Source organism: Cydia splendana, chromosome 8 (assembly GCF_910591565.1).
Source record: "Cydia splendana chromosome 8, ilCydSple1.2, whole genome shotgun sequence".
NCBI classification, from domain to species: Eukaryota; Metazoa; Arthropoda; class Insecta; order Lepidoptera; family Tortricidae; genus Cydia; species Cydia splendana.
In genome coordinates, this window is record NC_085967.1 from 18,015,271 (window position 1) to 18,043,086 (window position 27,816).

The window sequence follows — 27,816 nt, forward strand, 5'->3', positions numbered from 1 at the left end:
CAACAAATACTAAAAAGTATGGAACCCTTCGTGCGCGAGCACTTGCCCGGTTTGACATTTCAGGCTCCGTCACACAGGCGCGTTTCGCGTGCGGCGCGTGAGCGGGGCGCGCCGCTTTTTCATATAAAACGCTCAGGCCCGGCTCTGAAATCGCGCCGGTGTGACGGAACCTTTATTTCAGTTTACTCCACTGTCCCTCTGTCACCAGGCTGTATCTCATGAACCGTGATAGCTAGACAGTTGAAATTTTCACAAATGATGTATTTCTGTTGCCGCTATAACAACAAATATTAAAAAGTGTTCCGTTCTTGATGGGTGAGTCCGACTCGCACTTATTCAGTTTTTTTTTTGTAAACGAATTTAATATTAACGGATAGGCATTAATATTAAAGAATGAAATAGTAGTGATAATTTCCATACTTATACTTTAGTGCCATGAAGGGTAGGTACAAAAGGGTTCCCTCTTTTGAGATTGGAAAGTGGGCAAGGTTATAAATGCGGCCTTCACAGAACCGATCTGCGACCAGAAAAGTGGGTCAGGTTAGAACTGTGATCCTTACAGAACCGAACTGCTACCAGAAAAGCGGATTAGGTTTTTTTAATTACATATTTGTTTTTAGATATAATTATCGGAATAGTAAATTTTTCGAGTTATGATTGTATGTTACGGATTTAAAGTTTTCTGAGATGAGATAGGTTTGTAACCGCCTTGATGAAGGTATGAAGTCTAAAAGTAAATAATTACTTAATTCAAAATGAGTATTACCTATTACTATTATTTATTTTACCCGAGCGAAGCCGGGTTTTCATCTAGTATCAAGATAAAATTGAGAGCCCTAAATAAACTTTCAAGAGCGGATATCTCAAAAACTATTCAACATATCGAAAAAATTGATTGAATAAACTTGTAACAAATTAAATTAACTTTCATTTTGTATAAGTGGCCATGTCGCTGAGATGCATAGTTTCCGAGATATAATCGAAAAACGGGAAAATGGGACCTTCAAAGCCCCCTCTCTCCCCCCCGCTCAAGGGCTACGGCCGGGGACTTTTGATATGTTCACCTCCTAACTTGTCAAACCGAGTTACGGAGTCAAAAATTGTGTTCCGAGCATTTCCCTCTACAACTTTTGGAGCATTCGTTGCCTGACCTAAGTAGCTTATTGAATTTCTTTAAAAACTTTTCTGTAAAAGGTTGACGGGTGTGTTTATATGGTTTCGGTCGATTATTATCATTTGCATTGCCCATGATGACTTACTAGAATTACGAGCACACGAGACACTAATAGTAGTTTGACAAACCTTGGTTTTCAAGAGGTATTTTATATTGACATTTGCTGTCACAAATTTGCTGTCAGATTTAGTCGCAAACCGCACGCAAAGTGCACACAAATGTGTCGACACCTTGTTACGGAAAAGTGTAGACACGGCGACGACACTTTGTTTCGAAACAATTCTAGACACATTGTGTGGACTCTGTTACGACACATCTGACATTTAGTTACCACTTTGTGATTCTGCGACTGGAATGGTTATATGGGCGATCCACATAAACGTAGTTTACATGGACTACTAAGATCATAACAGTCATACAGGCCTATTCGGATTTCGAGATAATCACAACATCTTGAGACGATTTAGAGATCAACTAGATCTACATTAGATATCGAGTAGATGTGACTTGGATATCTAAGTCATAACTTGTCGAAATCGTTCAAGAGGACCTCCAGAATCGCGGAAACGTCAAATTTCACATATCTATCTTACAAATATCTTTAAATTATCCGTATCGTAACTTGTTGAAGTCTAGTAGAAATCTAATTCATTTTCCGATTCGAGCCGTTAGCCTTTCCTTATGGCTTTATATAGTCTGGTAAAATACTTAGACATGTTACACTTCAATCTATGAACCTTTAATCCTTATGCCCAGTGGGATAACTATTTAACCAGATAAAAATGAATAAATATGAAACAAGAGGCACTGACCGTCCGCCCTTGGTGATGATCATCTCGGTGCCGATGTCGTGGAACCGCCTCCAGAGGTCGCCGTTGAGCAGGCGCGCCTTGCACGCCGGCGGCTCCGCTTCCACCCCAAGACGGTGTTCTGAAAAATAATGTAAATGAGTCTTGTGGGATATCGTTTTCTATGATTTAAGTAACATTTGGTAACAGTAAAATACATTGGATATGTATTTGACAGTAGGTATATGTCTACAGCCGCCAGGCGGGTGCCATTGTTGAACAGCCTTTGTAATAAAGAAACTGAGACAAGCTTGTTGATTTATTTTTGCCCGACTGGCGAAGAAAGGACAGTTTCTAATGTTTTTCAGTCAATCCTTCAGGTAAGCATATATCATGATTACATGTTTATTTTTTAATACTAGCAAACCGTAGGTATATGTACCTAAAACTTAAGATTAATTGTTACCTCTGAACAGATTAGAAATTTTGATTAATTATAATACTTAACTATTATAACTAAAAACTGTGTCTCAATTAATAAGTAACTTTAAAAGGTGATGTTTCTTTAATTTTTTGAATAATATAGAATAGATAAACTAGAACTGTTAGAGTTATTTTAAACGTCAATCTTCTATGAAATTATGACGTATAAATAACACTTGCTCTGCTCTGCGTATGCTATTAAAATCGTTGCAGACTTTTCTTGGTCTAACTTTATCAGGTTTACTAATGTGTTGCAGAAAGTTTTTTGACATATTTTTGTATAGCATAATGTTACTTGGCAGAAATGTCGTTTGGCAGAATTACCTTTCGCATATATCATTTAGCATACAATAATTTCGCAGAGTTTTAAAATCCAGAACCATGTTTTGGCATACTGTTGATGTTTATAATAGTATTTTAAACGAATATTGTTTTCGCAGATAAATGTATTGCATAATATTTAAGTGGCATAAAGTTATCAAGTTGAGTCTTCGTCTACGAGAAATGGTGTTAAAGATTGAATAAAACTCCCCTTTGTCCTTCCACGAGTCACAAACTATCTGCAGACCAAATTCCACTACTCTTAAATCACTTTAGCGGTTTAAGCGTGATGAGGTAATATACAGACGGATAGAGTTATGATGGAATTGCTGTTTTCTAGTTTTGAAAGTGTGTTTATACGGTAAAATAATCAGTAACTATAAAGTCCGTCGGGTAAAAAGATTATGATATAAATTTCATAATCTAATGATAATTACCTATCTTAATGTTATGCTCTAACCTAATCATTTTTTCTGGCATGTGTTCGTTTTTGTTGAGGTCGCAGTTCTAACCTAACCTACTTTGCTCACAGCCGTCCATTTTTGTATGAGGTCGCAGTTCTAACCTAACCTAACCTACTTTTCTGGCAGCTGTTCGTTTTTGTAGGGGGTCGCAGTTCTAACCTAACCTAACCTACTTTTCCGGCAGCCGTTCGTTTTTATAGGAGGCCGCAGTTCCAACCTAATATAACTTTCTTTTCTGGCACAGGTTCAATTTTGTTGGGGTCGCGGTTCTTACTTAACTTAACCCACTTTTCTGCTAATAGCAGAAAATATCTCTATGCCATAATAAGAGTATGCTGCAGGATGATTATGGTACATAAAATTATGCTAAACTAAAGTCGGCGAAAGTAATCTTCTGCTAAATAATATGCTGCAAAATGTATTGTATGCGTAGTAATAGTAATGCCAAGTAATAGTTATGCAAAATTATCATTCGACTAAAAGTGTTTCTGCGATACATGTTATGCGAAGTGTATTTCTGACAAACAATATTATGCCAGATGAGGGGAACCCCAGATCAGGTCCATGTAAATAAATGATTTATTATTATCATAATATTGCATTATCATCCGATGTCAGTCCGAGCATACCTAACATATTTCGTGTGTATAAAAACCGGACTGTCAACCGCCTAGCAACGAAAAAATACGGCTCTAAATTATAAATTTTATTTTTATTTTAAGTTCAGCCGCTTTACGGATTTTTGCGTATCAATCCCTCGATTTATAATAGCTTATAATGGGAAAAGACAAAAAAAAGCAAGCGAGTACTTAGCAGCAGCCCGAACGCGTTTCTTGGGGCCCTACACGGACGTGACAGCCGCCGTCAATCAACGAAATCAAGCCAAAAGAACAAAAATATCCATTGAAAAATAGTGTTTACACATAAATGTTCTTGTAAATCTTACCACTGAAGCGTATTTTGTGCAAGTGATGTTTTCGTGTACCTCATAAGAAATTACACACGTTGCCAAGGGATCGATAGGAGTCCAAAAGACGTACCGTCCGCCACAAGAAAGCCAGCTGCAGCAAACGGCGCAGGGCCGAGGCCCTTCAGCGTCCTTGCCCGCTGAGCCAGGGCTTGCGACAGGACGTCATCAATCAACTTATATATACATATTTTTATCCTTTACATTATTAAGCATAGGTATTGTTAATTTTAGTCTAATTTTAATATGAGCTGTCCCACTAAAGTAGCGTGCCCACACTGTCCCGGTTCTTCTAAGTTGTATGCAGGGTCAAGGGGCCTTAATGTGCATATCGGTAAGGTTCACAAAGAAAGTGCCGGGCCCTCTAGCTCCGACCCCAGTACAGTGCCCGCGCAAGGTGTACCCACGATTGATGCAGGTCTTCATAGTTTGCCTGCATTGAAAAGGAATGTCCGGGTGTTGAAGCACATCCCCAAAGGCGCGAGGAACCTTGCTGCAGGCAAATTGGCAAAATTGGTCGATGCGTGTCTCCGGACTAATGAGGTTAACGATTGGTTTGCTTTTCTGTCATTTCCTTTTACCGCGCTGAGGGTGCCTGAGGGCGGGACGGCCAGATATTTGACCTCAAAGGTTAAGGAAAACATTGACAGTTCAAGTTTGTATTTTCCTGATACAGCCGGCCACAAACCGCCATCCTTGTACCGGGCAATAGAAGGCAAGGTTCATGATGGAGATTTGAGAGGGGCGGTTCGTCTCCTGTTGTCCGATTCTTCTCTTGCTCCGTCTAGTGCCGACACTCTGGAGGCTCTGAGGGCTAAGCACCCTGCACCTTCTAGACCACTTGATTTTCCGCCTGAGCCTGACCTAACGAGTCCTTTCCTTACAATATCAGTATCCGACGTTACTAACGCAATAGGTTCTTTTTACAATGGCTCTGCTGCCGGCATAGATGGCCTTCGCCCACAACATTTGAAGGAACTCACCTCGCTAAATGTGGGTGACAATGGATACAAACTTCTCGAGTCGCTTACTAAATTGTGTAATTTTCTTTTACGTGGCATGCTTAACCCCCAAGTCTGCCCTTATTTATATGGTGCGAGTTTATGCGCGTTAGAGAAAAAAGATGGAGGTGTAAGGCCCATTGCAATAGGTACAACCTTACGGCGACTCGTTGCTAAGTTGGGTTGCCGTTCGGTAAAGGATGAGATGGCAGCGTATTTTCAGCCGCGTCAAATAGGTTTTGGCACTCCTTTAGGTTGTGAGGCGGCAATCCATGCGACTAGGCATTTTGCTGAGTCTCGTGAGAACAGCGATACCGTTATATTAAAGCTTGACGTCAAGAATGCATTTAATTCGGTAGAAAGAGATATAATATTGGAACAGGTAAAGACACGTGTTCCAACTTTGTATCCCTTTCTTTTCCAATGTTATTCCTCTCCGAGTAACCTGTTCTTTGGTGACAGCACGATCTCTTCACAGGTAGGTGCTCAACAAGGAGATCCGTTGGGTCCTCTGGTATTTTGTCTTGCGATACAGAATTGTATAACGACCTTGCAGTCACCATTGAACGTGTGGTACCTGGATGATGGCACTATTGGAGGAAGCCCTAATGTAGTCCTGGATGATGTAAGTAGGCTCTTACCTTACTTACAATCAATTGGGCTAGAGGTAAATTCCACAAAATGTGAGCTGTATCCATGTGGTACCTCAGCATTAGATTCCGTGCCTAACTTCCAGTCGGTTTTTCCAGGTCTCCGGCTGCTGAACAAAACTTCATTTTCCTTATTAGGAGCACCCATTTTTCCAGAGGGGGTGAGCTCGGCGGTCCGGGCTAAGACTCAGGCACTGGAGTCTGCTTTTGTACATTTCAAACACTTGTCGGCGCACGTTTCACTCATCCTTCTTCGAAACTGCTTTGCAATGCCTCGTGTGACATATATCTTGAGAACTGCACCGATTTGGAGGTTTGATCAGGATGTACAGGTGTTTGATCGTGTACTTCGACAGGGCTTAGAGGGTGTTTTGAATGTCAGCTTCGATGAACCACAGTGGCGCCAGGCATCACTTCCTGTTCGGTATGGGGGTCTGGGGGTACGTTGCATGCGTGACGTCGGGTTGGTGGCTTTCCTAGCATCATCTCATGCGGCATCAGGTCTTGCCACTAGAATTCTCTCCTTAAATGGTGGCAATATCTGTATTACATTTCTCACGGAGGCTCTTTCCGAGTGGTCGTGCCGCTTTGCAGGAGTTGAACGACCAGAAAACCCCTCTTCACAAAGACTTTGGGATGATATTCTGTGCCGTGAGTGGCATAAGGGCCTATTGGAGAGTGCTGTAGGGAAGGACGTTGCCAGGCTAAAGGCTGTTAGGGAACCTGAGTCCGGGGCATGGGTGCATGCCTTGCCGTCACCACACTTGGGAACCTTACTTGATAATGACACGTTACGGATGGCGGTAGCACTGAGAATTGGGGGCAAGGTGTGCGAGCCACATCAGTGTAAGTGCGGGGCAATGGTGGAGGCGGATGGTCACCACGGGCTAAGCTGCTTGCGGTGTGTGGGTAGGATACCTAGGCACTGTGCCATTAATGAATTAATAAGGCGAGCTTTGGTGTCGGCGAACGTCCCATGTATCATGGAGCCCCAGGGCCTAAGTCGTTTGGACGGCAAGAGACCGGATGGTCTTACACTTGTTCCTTGGGCGAAGGGCCGCAGCTTGCTTTGGGATGCCACGTGTGTGAGTACTTTTGCACCCACTCATCTCACGCGCACGGTAAACAAGGCAGGTGCAGCGGCTGAAACTGCTGCTAGGTTGAAGCACAGCAAGTACGCGAACCTTGAACAGGTGTACGATTTTGTCCCGGTTGCCGTCGAGACGGCGGGGCCTTGGTGTGCCGAGGCCAAAGCCTTTATTAAGGATATAGGGCGACGCTTAAGGGATAGGGGCTGCGACCCTCGCTCTGGTTCTTTCCTTATCCAACAAATATCACTGGCCATTCAGCGGGGTAATGCCGCCAGTATTTTTGGCACATTTGATCCGGGAGACAATCAGAGTGGGGGGCAATATTTTATTTGTTAAGTTCGTTTTACTCATTCTTAGGTTTATTTTAGTTTATTATTTGTATGTTTAATCTATTGTAATCTAAATGTTTTTACATATTTCGTAACTTCATTTTACTTCTGTATTGTTTAAACATGAAATTATGGCATGGCAAGCATCATTATATAAATTGTCCCATCATAGGAGGTATGTAGTTTTACAGCTCCTATAATGGGATGGGGCCAAATACCAATTTTTTTACATCTGTGGAGTCACAACATAGAGTGTGTTGTATATCTTAATCTCATGGTAAATGCAATTAACAAAACACATTCTATTCTAGTGTACATCAAGTAATAATAAATTAAAATTTAATAAATGATCTCACCTCTTTTAGCGAAGTTGTTAAGAATTCTTAGTGGTAATTTTTTTCAGTGACATGACAACTTTTGGGTTGACGTTAATTTATTAAAAATAACCGAACTTAATTAAAATTCAAACTGGAACAGCTCTAGGACTCTTATTTATGATAAAATATAGCCAGTGTTTATAAACTACTTTTAGATACTTATTTTAGAGTATTTGTGGTTTTATGTCCCATTACCGGTTCCACGTCCATTATAGGGGTGTTTACTAAAGTCTGTACTTAAAAAAATTCCATCATTTTGAAATTGATACTGTTTGTTATACAATTCCCAATAATAAAAGTTTTATTGCCACAAAATTACCCGATTCGGCGAAGTTCAAGAGGTAAATTAATTAGCCATTAAAAAATACTTTAAATTGTGTTGATTATAATGGCATAGTCGCCCCGTGTGGCATCACGCGGCTATCACATTGATGCGGATCCTCATGCCGCTTCGGTGTGTGAGAGAGACAAGGCTATGCCCGTATGTCCTGCTTGCACACCGTAGCGGTGCATAAAAACCGTTTTATTTGTTTTATGAAATAAGGTGTACAATTGTAAATCGGTAAATAATGAAAGTTTCCAGATTGTAGCTATTTTCTGTTTCATAATTTCTACCTGCTTTGGTTGTCATAAAGTCACCATTGGGGTGGCCAAAGTGCTTATACGTCTATATTAGTTAGATATTTTTGAGAGCGTTGGCCGTTCCGATATAGATATAGATATAAGCGACTTTATTTCAATCTTAAATGCTTAAATGCTATCGTACTTATAAGCAACGCTGTAACTGTCCCAAAACTATAAAAGCTTGGTACAAAACATGATATAATTAATTCTCAGAAACAGAGTCAATCACAGTAAAAAGTCTGCACCTTCCAGAATTTTTAAAAGCCATAATTTATTTATTTGATCCCTAAATGTAGATCAGCAATAGGCCTGATGACAAATTTTGAAAACGCTTTTAATATCGTCGGTACACTTGTATTAGTTCCGAAAAACACTATATTTCAGTTATACTCATAAGATTTAACATAGATAATTGCATTTTATTATAGCTAGTTTAAACTTCGCGCGAAAACGCCTCGCATGCCATTTGTGACGTCATTATTTAGTTGGTGGTAGGGTGGTAGATATTGTTTACATACTTACAGTTACGAATTTCCCTTGAATCCGAATGATATTGTTAATTCAGCACCATATATTACGATTAGGGATGATAAATACATTACAAAAATTTATCACAATAACTCATTTTACACAAAAACTCTCACACGGTTGCAGTTTAAGATGAATTATTTAGATACATGTACATTTTGAGTGAAAATCACCGAACGCCGGTTTTACTTTTTAATTTTTCATTTTTTCTAGTTACGACAGCCAACATGGCAATGATAGTTCCATTCAGCCAAATAATTAAAAATGTTTGTTGTTGAAATATCGTATTATTTAGCATTTTATTTAAGTAATAACAAATAGATATCTACTTTATATCGTGTAATAATATTTTTTGGACGTAATAAATGTTTAGTGGCGAAATAACATTTTTTTTGCACCTTTCGAACTCTTTGGTGCCCACGTATAGATTTCGGTCAATGAGGTTGTCTATGTTGCTCTAAGAAATATGTTATGGATTGATGACGTCACTGTTTGGAACGTTTCTGATTGGCGTTTCAGTAAAAATGGCCGATTGGAGAATTTTGCACTTTTATTTTATTGAATATATTAATAATCCTTCAGTTTATACTGAGATTGGGCCATTTTTTAGAATCATATTAACATATATGTTTCGTTGAAACCATTATTTCCATGATTCTTTGTTACTTGCAACAGGCCTATTGTAGGAACCACAAAAAGGTTTTCAATCCCTGTTATGCAATAGTTAGAGTTAGACCAAGAAAAGCCTGCAGCGATTTTGATAGCCCACGCAGTGCAAGTGTCATTTTCAACGTCAAACTTCTTTAACTTCTATGAAATTATGACGAATAAATACCACTTGCACTGCGTGGGCTATCAAAATCGCTGCAGACTTTTCTTGGTCTAACTCTAGGTACCTACCCACTTGCCTCCACAAAACAACTAATAAATAATCTAAATGTCATCCCAATCATTGGCAATGGCAGAGCTATGATGAACGCAATTTATGTGACTATCAAATTATGAAAATCTGACGGCCGCCTTTGATATGGGAATGTCGCGTCGCCGCGTCGTCGGAAGTCGTAAATAAGTCGTATTATGATCGCTAACTCGACCACGGCTCGGTTTAACGACTAATTAACGATTCATCTCGTTATAGAGCCGATATGCGACAGAGTTACAGGTTCTTATAAGCGTACGGTCGACGTCAAAGATATGTTTACATTTTTCGCCTTATTACAAAGGAGTAAGGTGCAAAAGTGTAAACATATTTTTGACTTCGACTGTACCTTAGTACTAAAGGGGCCCACTGATTAGCAGTTCGCCGGACGGTATCGGCCTGTCAGTTGTTCGGAACTGTCAAAATTTTGTTCTAACAGACAGGCCGATACCGTCCGGCGGACTGTTAATCAGTGGGCCCCTTTAGACGTACTCCTACTAGAAGATTATGCGCGCAGCAATGTGATTGCGTGAAAAGGCGAGGAATATTCGGATTTTTAATAGGTATGGGTAAGACTGAATCGTTTTAATGATTGAATCAATGTATGGGTCATTCTCAACAGAAGGTGTTATCACTCTCAACTCCAGCACAACGGCCGTCTTGATTTTGGATTCAATACTAAAGACATTATTTTCCCCTTAGACTGAGCTTAAAAATATTTCTACGGAGTTGACAAATTAGAAACGATTTTAGAAATATTATTATGGGATTGTGGATAATATGTCTAATTATATGCATTTATATTTACCAAATGAAAACCAGACAGAAAGGAAAATAAACACAATTATTTGCTTACATAAAGTGACATATTTTATTGTCAACGGGGTTTTTTCTCAACAACGACTTAATTTGAGGATGTTTTTTGAGGAAGCCATTAATATTTTTATATCAACTATGCGCTTATTATGTGCAACTGCATATAGCAACGGTACTTATGATTAAGAATCTTACAAAGGTATGCTACACCACCACATGATATTAACCCTTTAACCGCCAGGTCTGATATATAAGACATTACATATCCAGCTCATTTCGCCACAGTCTGATAAATAAGACAAAGATCTGATTTGATTTTTACAGCACATTTATAACTCCCGTAACTATGCCAACCTTACTCTGCGTGGTACAATTACTGTCGATGGCGACACGAGCACGCTCGATCAAAAATTGCTGGCGGTTAAAAGGTTAAAACAACGAGGCCTACATCCACAATGTAACGGAAGCATTCGTAGCAAAATCATTGAAGCTGTTGCTCTGGCAAATTCAGGTATCTGTGACTGTTATCTTCATAGGGGGGCTCTAGTCTAGTTATTATTAATTTATTACATTACATATGAAAGAAGGCCGTTTTATGGAGCAAATCATGCCGAGAGCAAAATGCACATCGGCGTTCTGTATTAAAGAGGCATATTTCCGCCGGCGGTGCGGTGAAATGAAGTGGCAAATATACCTACCATTGGCCATAAAATTTGTTAATAAGCATTTTAAATACTACTTCTGTAAAGAGTAGTGAGGTAAACGTACTGGTGCTCGACGCGGTCCCAGTACATGTCATCTTGAAACTTAAGTCATTGTCAATAGAGGTGACAGCAAGGTGTCATCTATTGGGCATTAGCATGCCGAGCACTAGTACGTTTACCTTAGTATTATATCTTGAATTGCGTGCTGTCGTATCGTCGGGTGACAAGCAAAAGTCACTAACTAACATCATTGAAATTATTGGACAATAAACCGTGTTACAAGTGTAATAAAGTGCATTGTTACTTTAATTTTTAGATAGTACTTAGTGAGTTTTGCTTGTCACCCGACGATATGCATATCCAATATACCTTATTTGAAACCAAAAAAAGAAGGTAACAAGTTACAAGTAGGTAAACTGAACTAAACACATAACCCCTTATTCATAAACGCGCTAAAAACCTCAATTAGCTAATAATCGTTTGTTCTTTATCTGTCATTTTGACTTATGTATTTGCAAGAAAGGGATAGAACATAATTTAACTAAATCAGGCCCGTAAAGTTTTATGTATAAGGGGGTTAGTCTTTAAAATATGATTGAGCTATTCCAATTTCGAGCCTAAATTTACAACAGTAGGAGATGAGTCACCTCACCACTTATCATACAGATATACAGGGCGTTTTTGAACAACTAGCAATATTGAGCGAGGTGATTATATAGGCCATACTGAACAACTTTTTCTATGGGACCAACCCGAAATCCCAAAAAAGAATTGGCGTTCCCATAAAAAACGTCGACATCCACTCGACCAAAATGTATGAAACGGCCAAAAAATTTTTTGTGATTTCAGAGTTGGTCCTTTCTATGGGAGTTGTTCAGTATGGCCTATATAATCACCTCGCACAATATGGCTAGTTGTTCAAAAAACGCCCTGTATAAAACAGATACAAATAACCGAATAATAAATAGTGACATATCTAATCTTACGAGTATAAATAGTAACATATGTAATTTTGTTGCGTGATATCCGCCATACGCGAGAATCACGCTTGTAGCTCATTAGTTTTAGCCGTTTTAATGTGACACCTCTCAATAACGTACACGTCTTTTAATTACTTGTTTTAATAAAAACAATAATCGTAGATTAAAGTGACAAGTCGACATTTAGTTCCGTCCGTTACAACGGTTAGTATGGCGGACGGATGTAATCTATAAGTTTGTATTAAGTACATAAATACTAATTAAAATATGATTTATTCCTAATAAAAAATAAAAAAATAATTTTTGATTAGTGTTTCTGTTTTAAATTAACGATTTACAGTTCTAACTTCTAACTACATATATGTTTTTAGATTAATTTATATTATTTATTACTGTCATGAACTTGGACAGGAGAAAGATGGAAAATTGTAGGTAAGTATGTATCTCGGTTTTTGTATTAGAAGTGCGTTGATGTCTTTTGTATGATGGTGGACTTTAATTTCAAAAATTGTTTAAACAGCCTTTTTTTGGCATTAAAAGTAGGTAAGTATAGGAAGAAATATAAAGGAAATAGGTAAATTAAGTATGTAAATAATAAAACACCAAGCAATGTCAAGGTACAAGAACGAAACATAAAAAACAGTGTACCTCTGTAAGCCTGTTTCAGCTTAACATTAGAAAAATAATTACATGTCTTTTGTTATTTAAAAAATTAACCCTCCAATTATTTTACTATAAGTGCCACTTGCACCATCCCACTAACCCGTGGTTAACCGTTTAAACCATTAACCCAGTGTCAAATTTGTACCGTATTGTATGTTTAACCGGTTAACCCCGGGTTAGTGAATGATGCAAATGGCGCTAAGTAAATAATAATCAGTAAGAAATAAGTACCACCCCTAAATACCTTCCAAAATTGGCTTCTTTTTTAGACAAATCATTGAAATTGTAGTTAATTAGTAATATGTATATAATCAGAACAAGATAGACAGGATCTATGTAAAGCATAAGGGGCAACATGAAAAGAGGAGTCAGATAGAACGGGACTAGGGTTGCCAGATTTGTTTTTGAGATATATATTTACGTATTTGGTGGTTTAAATTTAAAGGATCAAAAAATAAAGTATACGCAGAAAAAATAAAGAATTTCTTTATTTCTTACACATTTCTTGCTTGTTCTAGTTTCAGTTTAAAATAAAGTATTAGCATACTTTATGTGTTTCGTATTTATAAAGTATACGGAGGCGAATAAAGTATAATACTATATATTATAGTATGTCTGGCAACCCTAAACGGGACCCTCCATGTTAGTGGACCTATTAAGTATGTGGCTTATTAATTGGCTTACTTGCAGCTGCGAAGCCTCCATAAGTAGAATCTGTAAAGTAATAACTAACTTTTCCCTTGTAAGATAGGTAAATAAACATCACAACTTACGTAAGCCGTTCAGCGACGCATGCAACATTTGCTGCCTCAGCAAATACTCTCCGAGGTGTGCCTGATCCATCATCATCGCGAATATACAACACAGTCCAGTCACTTCACAATATCATAACTAAAATCCGGTCAAAAAGTTCCAAAACAGTCTTGTTATTACAAATACACGCGCGTTTGAGAAGCGAAAGAGACGTCTCAACGAAACGGCAGCTGCGTTTGAACTGAATTGTTTTGTAAGCTCGGGCGGCGCGAGCGCATCGCCACGCCCCTACGCTCTGATTGGCGGGCGGCTGACCAATGGTGGGAGAGGATAGAGCCTTCGTAGCATTGGAGCGCTTTCCCGGAGCTTTCCGGCCACCTCCGTTTGACAGGTGATCGTGATTGACACTAGCTTTGATTCGATGCGTAGGCGCTAGCTTTTGTTTTATTGAATTAAATCTCGTTATTATTGAAGGGATCTTTGTCGGAAGTTGTAGATGCAGTATTGAATCGATTCATAAATATGTACGACGCACGTAGGTATCTACATCAACTTAACTCTACAGGGTGATTCAGGAGACGTGAGAAGGACTAACACTGGGCATTTCGTAAATTATAAGCTACTGTTTCGTATCAGTATTCACTGAGGTCAACGTTAATTTTCTAGTCGTGTTGAAAAAAAAAGTTATTAATTTATTTACGACATGCATGGTCACCCTAAAATTAGAATACTAAACTACCGATATTCTGTGTCAAATTGAATGTCATCACTGTCATCACGGTCTGGTTACTTTTGAAAACTCGTATCTCACTCAAGTTGACACTTTATTTTCTTCGTTCCTAATCAAAATGCTGTCATTACGGTTAAAGAGGTTTTATGTTTATTAATTAGGTCTTGTAGGGTGACCATGATTGTAGATAATTAAGTTTGCCCTCACCAAAAAGTAAAAAAAATAGAAAAAAGTGTGGTTGTTTCACCTAAATTAGACGGTGATCTATCAATTATCAGTTACTGAGTGTGCAGGATAAGTCCTGCTCACGTCTCATGAATCACCCTGTATATGTCGTTCTACTAATGTTCGTCCCCTTTAGTCGTCCTTATTTTATCAGCTAGGTACCTTTATTATTATTCCACTGTGCTAAAATAATTTAATATTAGTAGGTAAGGTAAACGTACTGGTGGTCCCAGTACCTACATGTCATCTTGAAACTTAAGTGATTGTCAATAGAGGTGACAGCAAGATGTCATCTATTGGGCATTAGCATGTCGAGCACTAGTACGTTTACCTTACGCCGATATATATTTATAGTAAGTAGTTACCTACCTACATAACATAGGTATGCTCTACCTATTAGACAAATATAATAAACCACTTTATGTATAGTTGACGTCAAAGATACCTAGCTGTTATTTTATTTTACAACACATTAAAAAAAACCCTTAAAAACTAATCAAAAAAACTGATCAACTAGTTCATATAATAAATAAATAGCTAATAGGTCTTCATATTTAATTACTATACCTACCTACATTTGTCTTTAAATTTTAAGTTAAGTTTAGATAAGAAAAAACCTGAGGGCAATTAATTACATACCGTAGAGTTTCGTATCTTCGCCTGGATTTTGACACTTTTCCTAAAAAATCTCTCAAATTTGAAAGCATTTTAATCCGTTAAGAATGTTTTTTAGTACTCCCAACTATCAGTATACACCACTAAAACTTAGAATTTCATTGGTTAAGTTGGTCATAAATGGCCCCAAAGGCAATAGGCGATGTTTGGGTATTTTTCCCAATCTTCGCCTATGGCATGCCTTGCCGCTAATACTTATTTTTCTGTGACTTACATGTGTTAAGCCGTATCTCCTTGGAATGTGCTAATATACTATGAACCTTAACTACACCAGACTAGGCATATTTTTAAAGAACGGGGTAGTAGGCGAAGTTTGGTAACAGTCTGAAGTTGTTTCATACATTTTCTATAATGAAGCTAGGGCTGCCAAAAATTAACCAACATGCCAAATAAAGGGGAGTAATGGTTTATAAGTTAAAAAAAATATTATTTTTAACAAAATTGTATAATTGTTGTTATTATCGTAATTGACAGCAAATCAACCTTATTTACACAAAGTGAGTCCTAGAGGACATCATCAGAGTTCTAAGGGAGAATGAAGACCGGATTCCGGAGTTTGCGACGACGGGTGCCTCCAGCCTGCCGTCCTATATTCCGGATCATGTCGACATTAGCTGCTTGTTAAAGGAAATCGTGGCCCTTAAAACAAGTTTAGCGGATGTCATTTCGAAGTTTGATGCGGCCCAGGTAACCATAACCGAGTTACGCAACGAAGTCCTCAGTTTGCGAAACAGTGCCCTTACTCGGTCGGCGGGATCAAATTTCAAGTGCGATGACCGGCAAGCCACAAGTGCCGAGTCGGTCAGTTTGCGAGTTGCTGACACTGTAACATGTGTCGCATCAGCCGTGTCGCCGCCCGCGAGCCTCCCGCGCGCGCGCCCTCCCCCCGCCTCCTCCAAATCACGTCATCGTGTTTACGCGGATGTCGTCGCCGGTCCGAAAGTCGCATCGAACCGGGTTAGTGTACCTGTAAAGGGTACTGAAGAGCGAGCGGTTCCCAAGGAGAAGCTCCCTGTTGCCGGTGTGGATGAGGAGGATTTCACACTGGTATCAAGAAAGAAGAAGGCGCGCACGGCGCCTCGTAAGACTCAGTGTGGTACCGCCGAACCGGCTAACTCTGGCTTGCGGGTTGCTACACCGAGAAAGGCGCTATATGTGTCGCGCCTGCACTACACCGCCACGGCTGCTGAAGTGGTGGAAATACGTACACCAGAAGACCGGTTACTCGCTGAGGGTGTTCCAGCTTCGATCGCGCCACTACGTGCACTTCAACTCTTTTGTGGTGCGCGTGCCGCGACCGCTGCAAGAGACCATCGAGTGCGCCGACTTCTGGCCGAAAGGTGTCGTGTTTCGGAGGTTCCGGGGCAAACTGCCGAATCCGACACAAGAACAGCCGATTCAACGGAGCCACGCCGTTTTGTCGCATAAATAGTGTTTAGTTTTTAAGTTTATAATATATATATATATGTATGTTAGTCTGTAAGGTATTTGTAATATGGGCCTTGTTGCCTGATTTAAATTTTAAATAAATAAATAAATAAAAATGCCTATTTGGTACCTACTCAACATCGGTAAGAGTAGAAATAAACATTTACATATAGCGTAAACTAAAATAACCAAACATAAGATAATATTTAAATTTGGAAACAAGTAATGTCATCCACCAATGAATTTGGTACAAAAAAATTGTCAACCCTAGGGGTAGGCGAAATTTGGCAACAAGATGGACGCAAAGTACCCTCACCAATGTTTTATCCAATTGTGACTTCTAAACGTAAGCTAGCCGTTAAATAATAGTTTCATATGAAAAAGAAATAGTTATAGGATATAATCATGTAAAAAGTTTATCATTACCGGGTCCAAATCACCGTTTAAAACTGAAGTTAAAACACTGGTTCAAAAAAACGTGTGGTCGGTGTCACGAAAAAACCTCACTAAAGGTCAACTGTGTGAAGTTAGCCGCAGATTGTTCGAAGAATGTTGACACCCGTGAAAAATACTTTATATTTAGCAGTTTTATGTAAGGCTTATATTAGAAATATTTTGTTAATGGCAACTTATGTCAAACTAGGCGAAAATAGGTAGCGCAGGCAAAGATACGAAACTCTACGTACCTACGTAAATAGATACCTATACCTAAATAGGTATTAGGTACCTATAATTGATTTAATTTTCAAGAATCACACTTTTTTCGATAGGTAAATACCTACTAATACCTTTTTAATTGTCTACTTAACTACTAATGATTAAAGAATAGCTTCCGCTAGTAGGCCAATACGTATGTAGGTACTCTAATAATCGATACATAATAGGTAATGAAATTAATGACCGATATAATTGCGTAATTAAATTGATACGGCGTCAAACTATATATACCTACCTAATACCTAACTAACTTAATATTATAACTTCGAAAGCGGGATGGTTATTAAAATAGCTAATGCTTTTTGAAGTGAAAACTTCTTTAGCGGCGCTGGGCACTATTTGAGGTGAGGAAAAAATGATAAACTCGAGACAGCGTAACGCGATCACGTGACCGTAACGTTTAGATGGCCACTCATTTAGATGGAATTTAAATCAATAAAGAAAAACTCAATGACATTACATGAAAAAGGTTCTAATCTTGTACGGGTTGAAATACGAGGATCTCACAGTTACATTCTAACTTTATATCACCTAAATATAATTTAATAAAGCTACATCTTGATGAAATCGCTAATAAAATGAACTCTAGTACTGATGAATAAAACTCAAAATATCATGACCAAATATATTTAGATGCGCGGTCTGCAAGGTACCTTTACAATTTCTATTCGAATTTTAAACAATGAACGCTACAAATTTGAATTTCGAATTTTAAACAAGCTCACTGACCAGCAATTTCGGAACAAAAGTTTTTCAATAGAAAGGAGGATGGGTCAATTATACATAGTGCTGCAGACATTTTGGACTAGTCATTCAGTTTTCACTTCTGTCGGCACTCCCGGAGTGCAACCCATTGTTTTTTTTTACGTGGAGTACCTAATGCATTTAGACATTCCGCCTATTTACGCAATTTCATCAACTTCAAATATGTACCTAATGGACGAGTAGATTTCATGATCAATTTGGATGATTTCAGACTAAGGAATAGGAGCTAATTACTGGTACCTATTATGGTAACATTCCATTTCTAACCGCAGCTGCACTACCAGTACTGAACGCGTCGCTGTCATTGTCAATTTCCATAGTAAAATGAACAGTATTGCAGCTGCAGTTGGAAATGGAATGTCACCATTAATTTCAAATAAATAATAGTTATTTGTTTTACATACAAGGGAGCAAGTTGTTGTTTAACCTTTCGTGCTAATATTGATATCCGAGCAAGCGAAAGATACCAAAATTGAGCCACGAGAGTAGCGAGTGGTTCGAAAAATGTAATCTTGAGCGTTGCGAGAGTTAAACTAATTTTGCCACCGAGTGAAACACAACATTGTACACCACACCAACACAAGGAAAATACTAGAAATAAAATATCAAACAAAATGAAAGCAAATCGATTCAACATGTATGTTATTTAAATATTTATGGGTCCATATTGGGTTGCATATAAGTTTAAGTCATATCTTTGATGCGCATAACAACTTGTGTCATAATCATCATTGCGCATACAAATGAAAAGTCATATTATATTGTGTCATACATTTTTAGCCATAATATTTGATGACATACTCAGCAGTTGTCATATATTTTTTGTGCATATAGGTTTTGATTATAATGAATCAAATGTCATACCAGCTAAAAGCATATTTATCGATACTTATAATGTTTTTACCTATAACGTTTTGTAGCATAATAATTTTCAACCATAATGGTTTACATAAATAATTTAAGAAACTAATTTTAGCCTCTCGACAACTTCTTGAATAAACCTTTGCCCTAATCTCCGTCCAAACACATAATTCGACGGAGCCCCGCTTACGCGGGGCTCCTATTTCTGCGTGGTTTGCCCTTCGGGCATCTAAAGAAACCTAATGAACCTAACCTACCTACTATGATTACTGATTAGTTTCTTTTATAAAACCGTTTCAGGAGAAACGGTCCTACTAGAGGGGGCTCCTCTTCTTCTATCTCCTCTTTTATACGGTCTTTGTGTGGTTATGATTATGACTAAAGAAATATTTGCTTCATAGGTTGCTCATATATATTTATTAGTCATGCTTTCTAACATTTATAATAAAAACATATTATGACCACTAAATATATGACTTAATTTTTTATGTCTATATTAATAATATGCACTGCAATACATCGAACGAAAAATAATTATGGATTTCAAGCAGATGACTTAAAATTTTATGCGAATTAAATTAATGACTATAAAAATTATGACAACTCATTTATGACAAAACCCCAGTTATGCTCAGGAATAATTCTGACTAAAGATTTTTATGACTTACAATTTTATGCATAAAGTGTTATGACAATTAAAAATATGACAAAAATTGTTATGCGACCAGAGGGAGTCCCAATATTTATTATTCAAAATCATCAGTCTAAAGTCAATTCTAGCAGCAAACATAAGAAAACAACTCAAAATTTGCAGTAATCAAAAACTTTGCCTCATATGTGGATAAAAAATGCAACTTTCTTAATCAGTTTTTGAACAGTCAAGATCAAGAGAGCCTTTACCAGCGGGTGTGGTGAAAAATAAATTAAAAATATAAAAAAGGAAGTATGACTTAAGCATTAGGCATTTTATTTGCAAACATTTTGACGCTTTACACAAAAAGTTCACCTACGCATCGATTCACATTCAATATATATATGTAACACAGATAAAAAACTAAAGGATTATCTACTAACACGATACAATTTTATGCAATACAAAAAATGTTAAATGTTATACATTGTATATTTGTCAACATGTTTTTGTCATCTGTGTTTGAATGTCATAAATAAATGTATTTCTATTCTATTCTATTCTATTCAATATGTCTGTAGGTATCTGAGCGAATCAACTTTTTCCTGACACTCTTTAAATCCTGGTTTTATGCCATTTAAATTAACAAAATATGCTATTTTGTGGTAGTTACAAGTAGTGTCCGACCGAAGGTTCGGTTTCGGTTTCGGTTTCGGCCAGTTTCGGCCTAAAAATCATGTTTCGGCCATAGTTTCGGTTTCGGCCAAAAAACGGCCGAACCTTTCGGCCGGGCCGAAACTTACGAAATCGTACTTCGTACTATGAAACTAAACATGTGACAAAGATTAAAAGTTGGGGAACAAGTAGGACAACAATATTAATATACTGATTTATGTATACAGACATTAATTGGTTTACAGAAAACACAATTCCCCTAATCAAGGCACCACTGGACGGTCGTCGCAGTCGTAATGTGTATAAATAGTGGAGTGGCCAAGTTGAAGAATAGCAACTTTCGTAGGACTAAAAAGGTTTATACCGACAAGTGGTATTGTTGGAATCAGCATGGTGTACTGATTATCAATATGCATGTGGCTTTGTGAGTAGATTACAAATATACCTATAACATAGTCTAACATGTTCACTACTTGGTCTAACAAATTATTAGAAAAAAAAATTACGATCTAGAGTTGAATTTGAACTACTCTAAATTGAAAATGGCTGAATGGATTAGTCCAAAATTTATACAAAATGACTGAATATTTTCTATACTATGTCTAAAAATAATTAACGAAATATATCCAAAAATAAGAAAAGTAGGTACATCAAGTTGAATAACAGTATAAATTTCTGTTACAGTAGACTACTAAATACTATTTTTTTTACTGAAAACATACCATGTGGGGTCTGAAAAGAAAGGGCTTAGTCAGTAGATTACAAATATATTTAAACGCCCAAATAGTGGAAATGGTATAGTATGTTATATATTTTGTAATTTACTCATAAATCGGTTTCATTTTATTCACATGGTATATTTTCAGTGAAAGAAATAGTATTTTAAAAGTTTCCCATAACAGAAAATTATACCGTTATTCAAATTGATGTACCTATTTCTCTAATTGTGTAATATCTCTGGCTAATTATTTTTGAACATTATGTAGAGGATATTTACAATCACTTGGTATGTATTTTAGAATATTCCATTAAGTAGTTTTCAATGTAGAGCAGTTCAAAATCAACTCTGCATTGTGTAATTTTATTACATATTTATTTATTTCGTAAATGCACGGATACATTACACGTCAAAACATTTTAAAGATAAGATTAGCACTTATTATTAATTACATTTCCATCATTGGCAAAAGGAAAACATTCAAATCATACGATACTTTTTCTTCTTATTTATTAGATCAAGTAGTGAAAATGTTATAGTACCTATGTTATATATTTGTAATCTACTCACAAAAACCTTTCATTTGGTACCCCACATGGTATGTTTAAAAGAAAAAAAGTTAGTACTGCCGACTTTTTGACGTCATAAAAACTCATTCCACCACTTTAAGACAAGACCACATGCATTTTGATAATCAGTAGACCATGCTGATTCCAACAATACCGCTTGTCGGTATAAACCTTTTCGGTCCTACGAAAATCGTAAATAAGGTAGTTTCTACGAATTGGCCTCTCCTCTAAAAAGCGGTTTTATGACATATTTTCAACGATTTTAACAAGTCTACAAAAGGTTCGGTTTCGGTTTCGGTTTCGGCCGAAACTGGGGCCAATGCCGAACCTTCGGTTTCGGTTTCGGTTTCGGCAAAAAAACATGTTTCGGTCGGACACTAGTTACAAGCCCTTTCCACAATGGGCCATCAACCAAGCACGATATAACATAACAAGAGTTATTCTAAGTAATAAGTATTCTATCAAACTGTGCTATTACCTATGTACCTATTGTCGCCTCGCTGGAAATATGTAGGTAGTTGATTCACCCATCTGCAACACATGAAAAGCGAGCATTATTCCTATTATCAGATGAGCAATGTGTGAACCATGTCATTAGCCAAAGCTGCATAATCGCGACACTTCCTGCGATAATGTGGAACAATAGATGTACCTAATGGGTTACTCTGACGACAAGGATTAGTCACGAGTGGAAGGTTATTGCGGTTTGTCATTTCGTACGGCACATTCTTAGCGATACTTGCACCATCACACTAACCCGCGGTTAACCGGTTAAACTTAACCCAGTGTCAAATTGTACTGGTAACCATGGTCAGTTTTAACCGGTTAACCCCGGGTTAGTGGGATGGTGCAAGTGGCCCCTAGAGTGTTAAGTCGGATTGATGATTCGGTTAAGGTTAAGTTATTTATTTCTCGCTTCGCTCTCCCGGGGAGTCTCCCCCTGACCTACATACATATGTTGGTTTACATACTTACCGATTTTTTTTAGGTAGTATACCTACCAATACGAGGACAGGACACATTTTAAAAATAGATACCGTAAAATGGGGTGAGTTGGGTGAAATTTGACTTTCAAACCTCGATAAAATTTTATTTTTACATGTGAAAACTGAATGGTGTATATAATAAGTGGTTCGGACGTTTGTATTTTAGTTTGTATTTTATTTTGGGTAGTTCCATTTCATAACTTTGACGGTAAAGAGGAAAACCCACTCACCCCGTAGTGCCTCGTATTTGGAGTGAGAGGGTTTTTCATACAAAGGTGATTTTGGAAGAGCGTTGGATCGATTTTTTTTGTTATGAATATTACTATAGCTCTATTTTAAATTGGAATACATTATTTTTGTAGCAGTAGCCTTAAAAACCCACCTCACCCCCCTCTCAATCCTTCTCTCCCCATTCATAACCCATAGCTCCCCGCGAAACCTACTCACCCCGTTTTACGGTAACTTTATTTTTTTTAGACTGGGTTGTTTTTTTTTCGTACCTACTTATATAGGAAAACTGGTAGGTACCTATGTAGTTTCTTTTTTACTTTAAATTGACAATATTTTCGTGTTATTATTCATGACTTTCATGAGCTTCATTCAACAAATAAATTAGTTATAACAAGATTCGAGCATCAGTTTATAATGAAGCCCTGGCCTGGGTACCCTTCTCATAACACACACACACACAAACACTCTCCAATCTAATTCATATCTCTTGCAATCAATTGAAAATCAAAGATACTTATACAATACAGTAGCATATCACTTGCCTATCAATAAAACTACTAAAATTGCAGTAAAAAATCTAACTACAAAGAGTATGACGTTAGTCAGAGGTGATAACGAGCTTACTGGTCATTAGTCAGCTACCAGAAGTGAAAGGTTAAACCAATATTATACTAGACTTATCATTAGCGATGATTATCTAATTTCGTTGTTATCCGAATAGATATCACCATTGTGGAATGAGGTAGGTAATTTACGCAAGGTACTCGTAGGTAAGCATTATTAGGTATATTTAGAGCCACTGGCATCATTCCACTAACCCGGAGTTGACCGGTTAAACCTGGAGTTACCATGGTTACCAGTACAATTTAACACTGGGTGGACGGTTTAACAGGTTAACCCCGGGTTAGCAAATGGTGTGCAAGTGGCGCTTAGAGTTTCCACCTGAGAACTACACTACAGCCGGTATCGTCTTGGGTCGTCCCATTCGTTTTTCGTCACGTTCTTAAATTAGTCTTATTCTGCTTTCGGCACTCATTCTACATTGAAACCCACAGAAAATTTTAGCCACCCTGTATACATTTGTTTAGATAAAATGAAGGCAGTTATTGTTCTTCATTTAAGTTATTTTTAAATTCGAAACACGTATAGTTTTAACACTTTAAACTCTCGTGTTTTGTACACATATTTAATTACACTAGTAGTTCGCCCCGAACTGTGAACTCGCGGTTCGCCAAAAAGATCAATTGAATGCAGTGCTACTTAGTCCGAGATTGGCATTCCGTAATTGATTCCTGATTCCACGATTGCTTGAAATTACTTTGTTATCTGATTACCGATTCCCAGATTACTTTGTAATCTAACAATACCGAATTACTAAGTACATTCCATGTGAGGAATCAGGAATAAATTTTTCGAATATTACAATTACTAGTAATTGGAATCAATGTCGATTCCTCATTACAGGAATATATTACTTGATTCCTTTCAGATTACATTTCGTACTACTACTATCAAAAGTACATTTCGATAGTAGATATATAGATGTTGTTGACTTACTAGGATGCATCTACCTATACCTTATTTGAAACAGGTGTGCAGATTTCGAAAATGATGACCATGACCAATAAAACGACATCCATGACGACTTTTATGACATACTGCATGGCCGTCATTTTGGATTCCAAAATGGTCATCATTTTCGAAATCTGCGCCCCCTAAAACTATAAAACGACATCCATGACGACTTTTATGACATTATGCGTGGCCGCCATCTTGGAATCCAAAATGGTCATCATTTTCGAAATCTGCGCCCCCCAAAACCTATAAAACGACATCCATGATGACTCTTATGACATAGTGCATGGCCGCCATTTTGGAATCCCAAATGGTCTTCATTTTCGAAATCTGCGCCCCCCAAAACCTATAAAACGACACCCATGACGACTTTTATGACATAGTGCATGGCCGCCATTTTGGAATCCAAAATGGTTATCATTTTCAAAATCTGCGCCCCCCAAAACCTATAAAACGACATCCATGACGACTTTTATGACATAGTGCATGGCCGCCATTTTGGAATCCAAAATGGTCTTCATTTTCGAAATCTGCGCCCCTCAAAACCTATAAAACGACACCCATGACGACTTTTATGACATAGTGCATGGCCGCCATTTTGGAATCCAAAATGGTCATCATATTTGAAAAAATCTTAAATTAAAAAAAACAATATTATAAATGTGTAACAAACCGAGCACTTTAATTTGATACCAAACTCGACCATACTTTCTTGCAATTAAAATGACCAGAATAGCAAGACCCCTCACTTTTAGCATTTTAAGCTCTTCTAGCTCAATGACCTCTTGTTCGAACCTGTTAAAAATTTAATGACTAAAATATAATGCCCTCAACTATACGTTCACCCAATTTCATTTAAATTAGAACAAATTTACTTAAGTTATTGAGTATCAAACTATCCTCTGATAGTTCAGCTTAAAAACATCGAAATGCCGGGACGTGCCCCTAGCCAGCCGTGTGTTCAAAATCGAATGTAAGAACTTCACTTCACTTCGCTCGCTCGTTCGACAAACGGCTCACTCACTCACTCATCCCACCCACTCACCACACACTCACTCACACTCACACACTCACTCATCACGTCATTTACTTCGACTCAGATGAATCGTCGGAATTTAAGGTAAAAACAATGAAATTATATCGCGTTAGACCCGTTTGTGTAATTAAATATGACTACAGGCGTATTCTGATTTTAATAACGTTATGAATTCGATCTGGACTCGTTATGGATGTGATTGTCATCATATCAGTGTCTTTGGAATCTTAAATTTCAAAAGTGGTTTAAAATAACACTTGTAGTGTTATTTTAAACGTCAAATCAAACTTCTATGAAATTTTGACCTATAAATAAAACTTGCACTGCGTTTGCTATCAAAATATTGATAGCAAATCTTTGCAAACTTGGTCTAACTCTAGAGCTGCCTAGGAAGTCCGAACCTATGTTCTGTGCCAGCGACAGACAATCGTTAAGTATCTAAATAAATCAATAATAATATTGCACTTCAAAGACAAGGCGATCGTTTGATGTTGAAACAAGTAGGTCGTTACACCTATCTACTCTCTACGTACGTGAACTTTAACCCACATAATGTATTATGCCCAGAACTAGTCTTTGGTCTGAACTCCTTGAGGTTACATCTACATCAGGCTCACTCTCCTACTAATTTTAATAAGTAGGAGCCAGTTTTATTCAGTGTCGAAAACGACCCAATGGGCATAGGTACATATATGGGCTAAGAATGATCTTAAGTTTTCGGGTAGAATTGGACGTACATGTCTAATAGAAAATGACGATGTCTAAATTGTATATTTGATTTAGTTTTGATCAAAGTTTTGATTTTCTTGGAGACCGACATGCAAAAAGGGTCGTTTTAGTCTTGAATTTGATAGAGCAGTTATTATTAACCCCTAACACACAGAGTTAGACCAAGATAAGTCTGTAGTGATGTTGATAGCCTAGTCGGTATGTGCTGCTAAAATCGTTGCAGAGTTATCTTGGTCATACTCTAGCTATTATCTATTATCAATGCAATAGGTAGGTAACTAGGTACATTCCAGACAGTAAGTATGTATTAAGCGTCTTCTGTCCACGTCTGCTCATTGTTCGTTAAGTAAGTCATTGATACCGTACTTAGTAATCACTTATCGCTGACAATGAGCTCATTAGCGTTTTTGAAATTGCTTTGCATAACTTTGTGTGGCGCCAGTATTTGTTTAAACGAATGGTATTTGACATAAGTAACTTTGCTACTGCCCATTGAAAGTCCTATTGAAATCGAATATCGTTAGTGTTGTGTGTCGACAGAGTGACATCCCTAGTGCGCAAAACGTTCAAACTGATAAACAAGACCAAGTGCGGGTAGTTCGAAAAACTCGCGCGGCTAGAAGATGTTGATGTCAACTTGAGCCAGTCTTCTCCGAGACCACGGGGACAACGCCGTCCTCGAAACGTCGGAGGTAAATCTTAAAACTTAAATACGCGATTAAGTCCCGTTGTGCAGTTTGATAAGTCCTATAGTCCTAGAGATTCCTAGGATATGCCGTGTTCACGCCAAACAATAAAGTAAAACTCACTCGTGGGCGCGCTGACGCCTACCGCCGTACTTATTTATTATTTAAAGTTATGATTTTATTGTCAAGTTAAAGTTTTTAATACATATTGTATACGGAAATATCTTCTTCTTCTTCTTTATATTTAAGAGCTGGGCTCTTGTCGGTGGAGCAATCTCCAACTCGTCCGGTCCTCTGCCAACTCCTTAACCTTCTGGTATGACACGACCTGAACCTTCTGAAATATCGGACGGAAATATCACTTCATTACAATTTAACAATGACACCAACTCCATATGAGACCCTACTGTACTGACCCTACACCCTGTCTGAGGGGCTACCGCGAAAACCGAAATTCGCAAATTGCGGGGATCTTTCTCTTTTACTCCAATGAAGGCGTAATTAGAGTGACAGAGAAAGATCCCCGCAATTTGCGAATTTCGGTTTTCGCGGTAGCCCCTCTGTATATGCTACAGTATAGCGACCAATAGCGCCACCTATAGTGTTAATCGAAACTCATGAGTATAGTGCTGCCTCTAGCGGGTTAATATTGCATGCAGGATTATGATGCACAAGCCAACAAGCACCCACAATACTATGTTCGTTTTCTCAATGTCGGCTAGATGGCTCTGAAGTAAAATATTTAATCATTATTGCCAAAAGTAAAAATATGTATATAATTTGATATATTACAAGACAAGAGTTATTTGTTATATATAAAAAAAAAATATACCAAATCACTAATATAATATTATAACATTTTACAAAATAGATTTTACATTGTAAAAAACAATTAAAACAAAACAAGCAACAACTGATAACTGGCAACATTCTACAAACGTCAAAAT

At 37.7% G+C, this 27,816-nt stretch overlaps 1 protein-coding gene across 1 annotated transcript in view; it reads right to left on the minus strand.

Moving 5' to 3' along the window:
• LOC134792957 (T-box transcription factor TBX6-like) overlaps nt 1-14,161 on the minus strand; it is a 52,667-nt gene extending 38,506 nt beyond the window's left edge. Inside the window, exons 1-2 of the mRNA XM_063764439.1 lie at nt 13,653-14,161; nt 1,987-2,104 (exon numbers count right to left, since the gene is read on the minus strand). Coding sequence (XP_063620509.1) covers nt 1,987-2,104; nt 13,653-13,728 — 194 coding nt within the window. The 5' untranslated portion in view covers nt 13,729-14,161. The remainder of the gene's footprint in view (nt 1-1,986; nt 2,105-13,652) is intronic.
• Nucleotides 14,162-27,816: the final 13,655 nt, after the last annotated feature.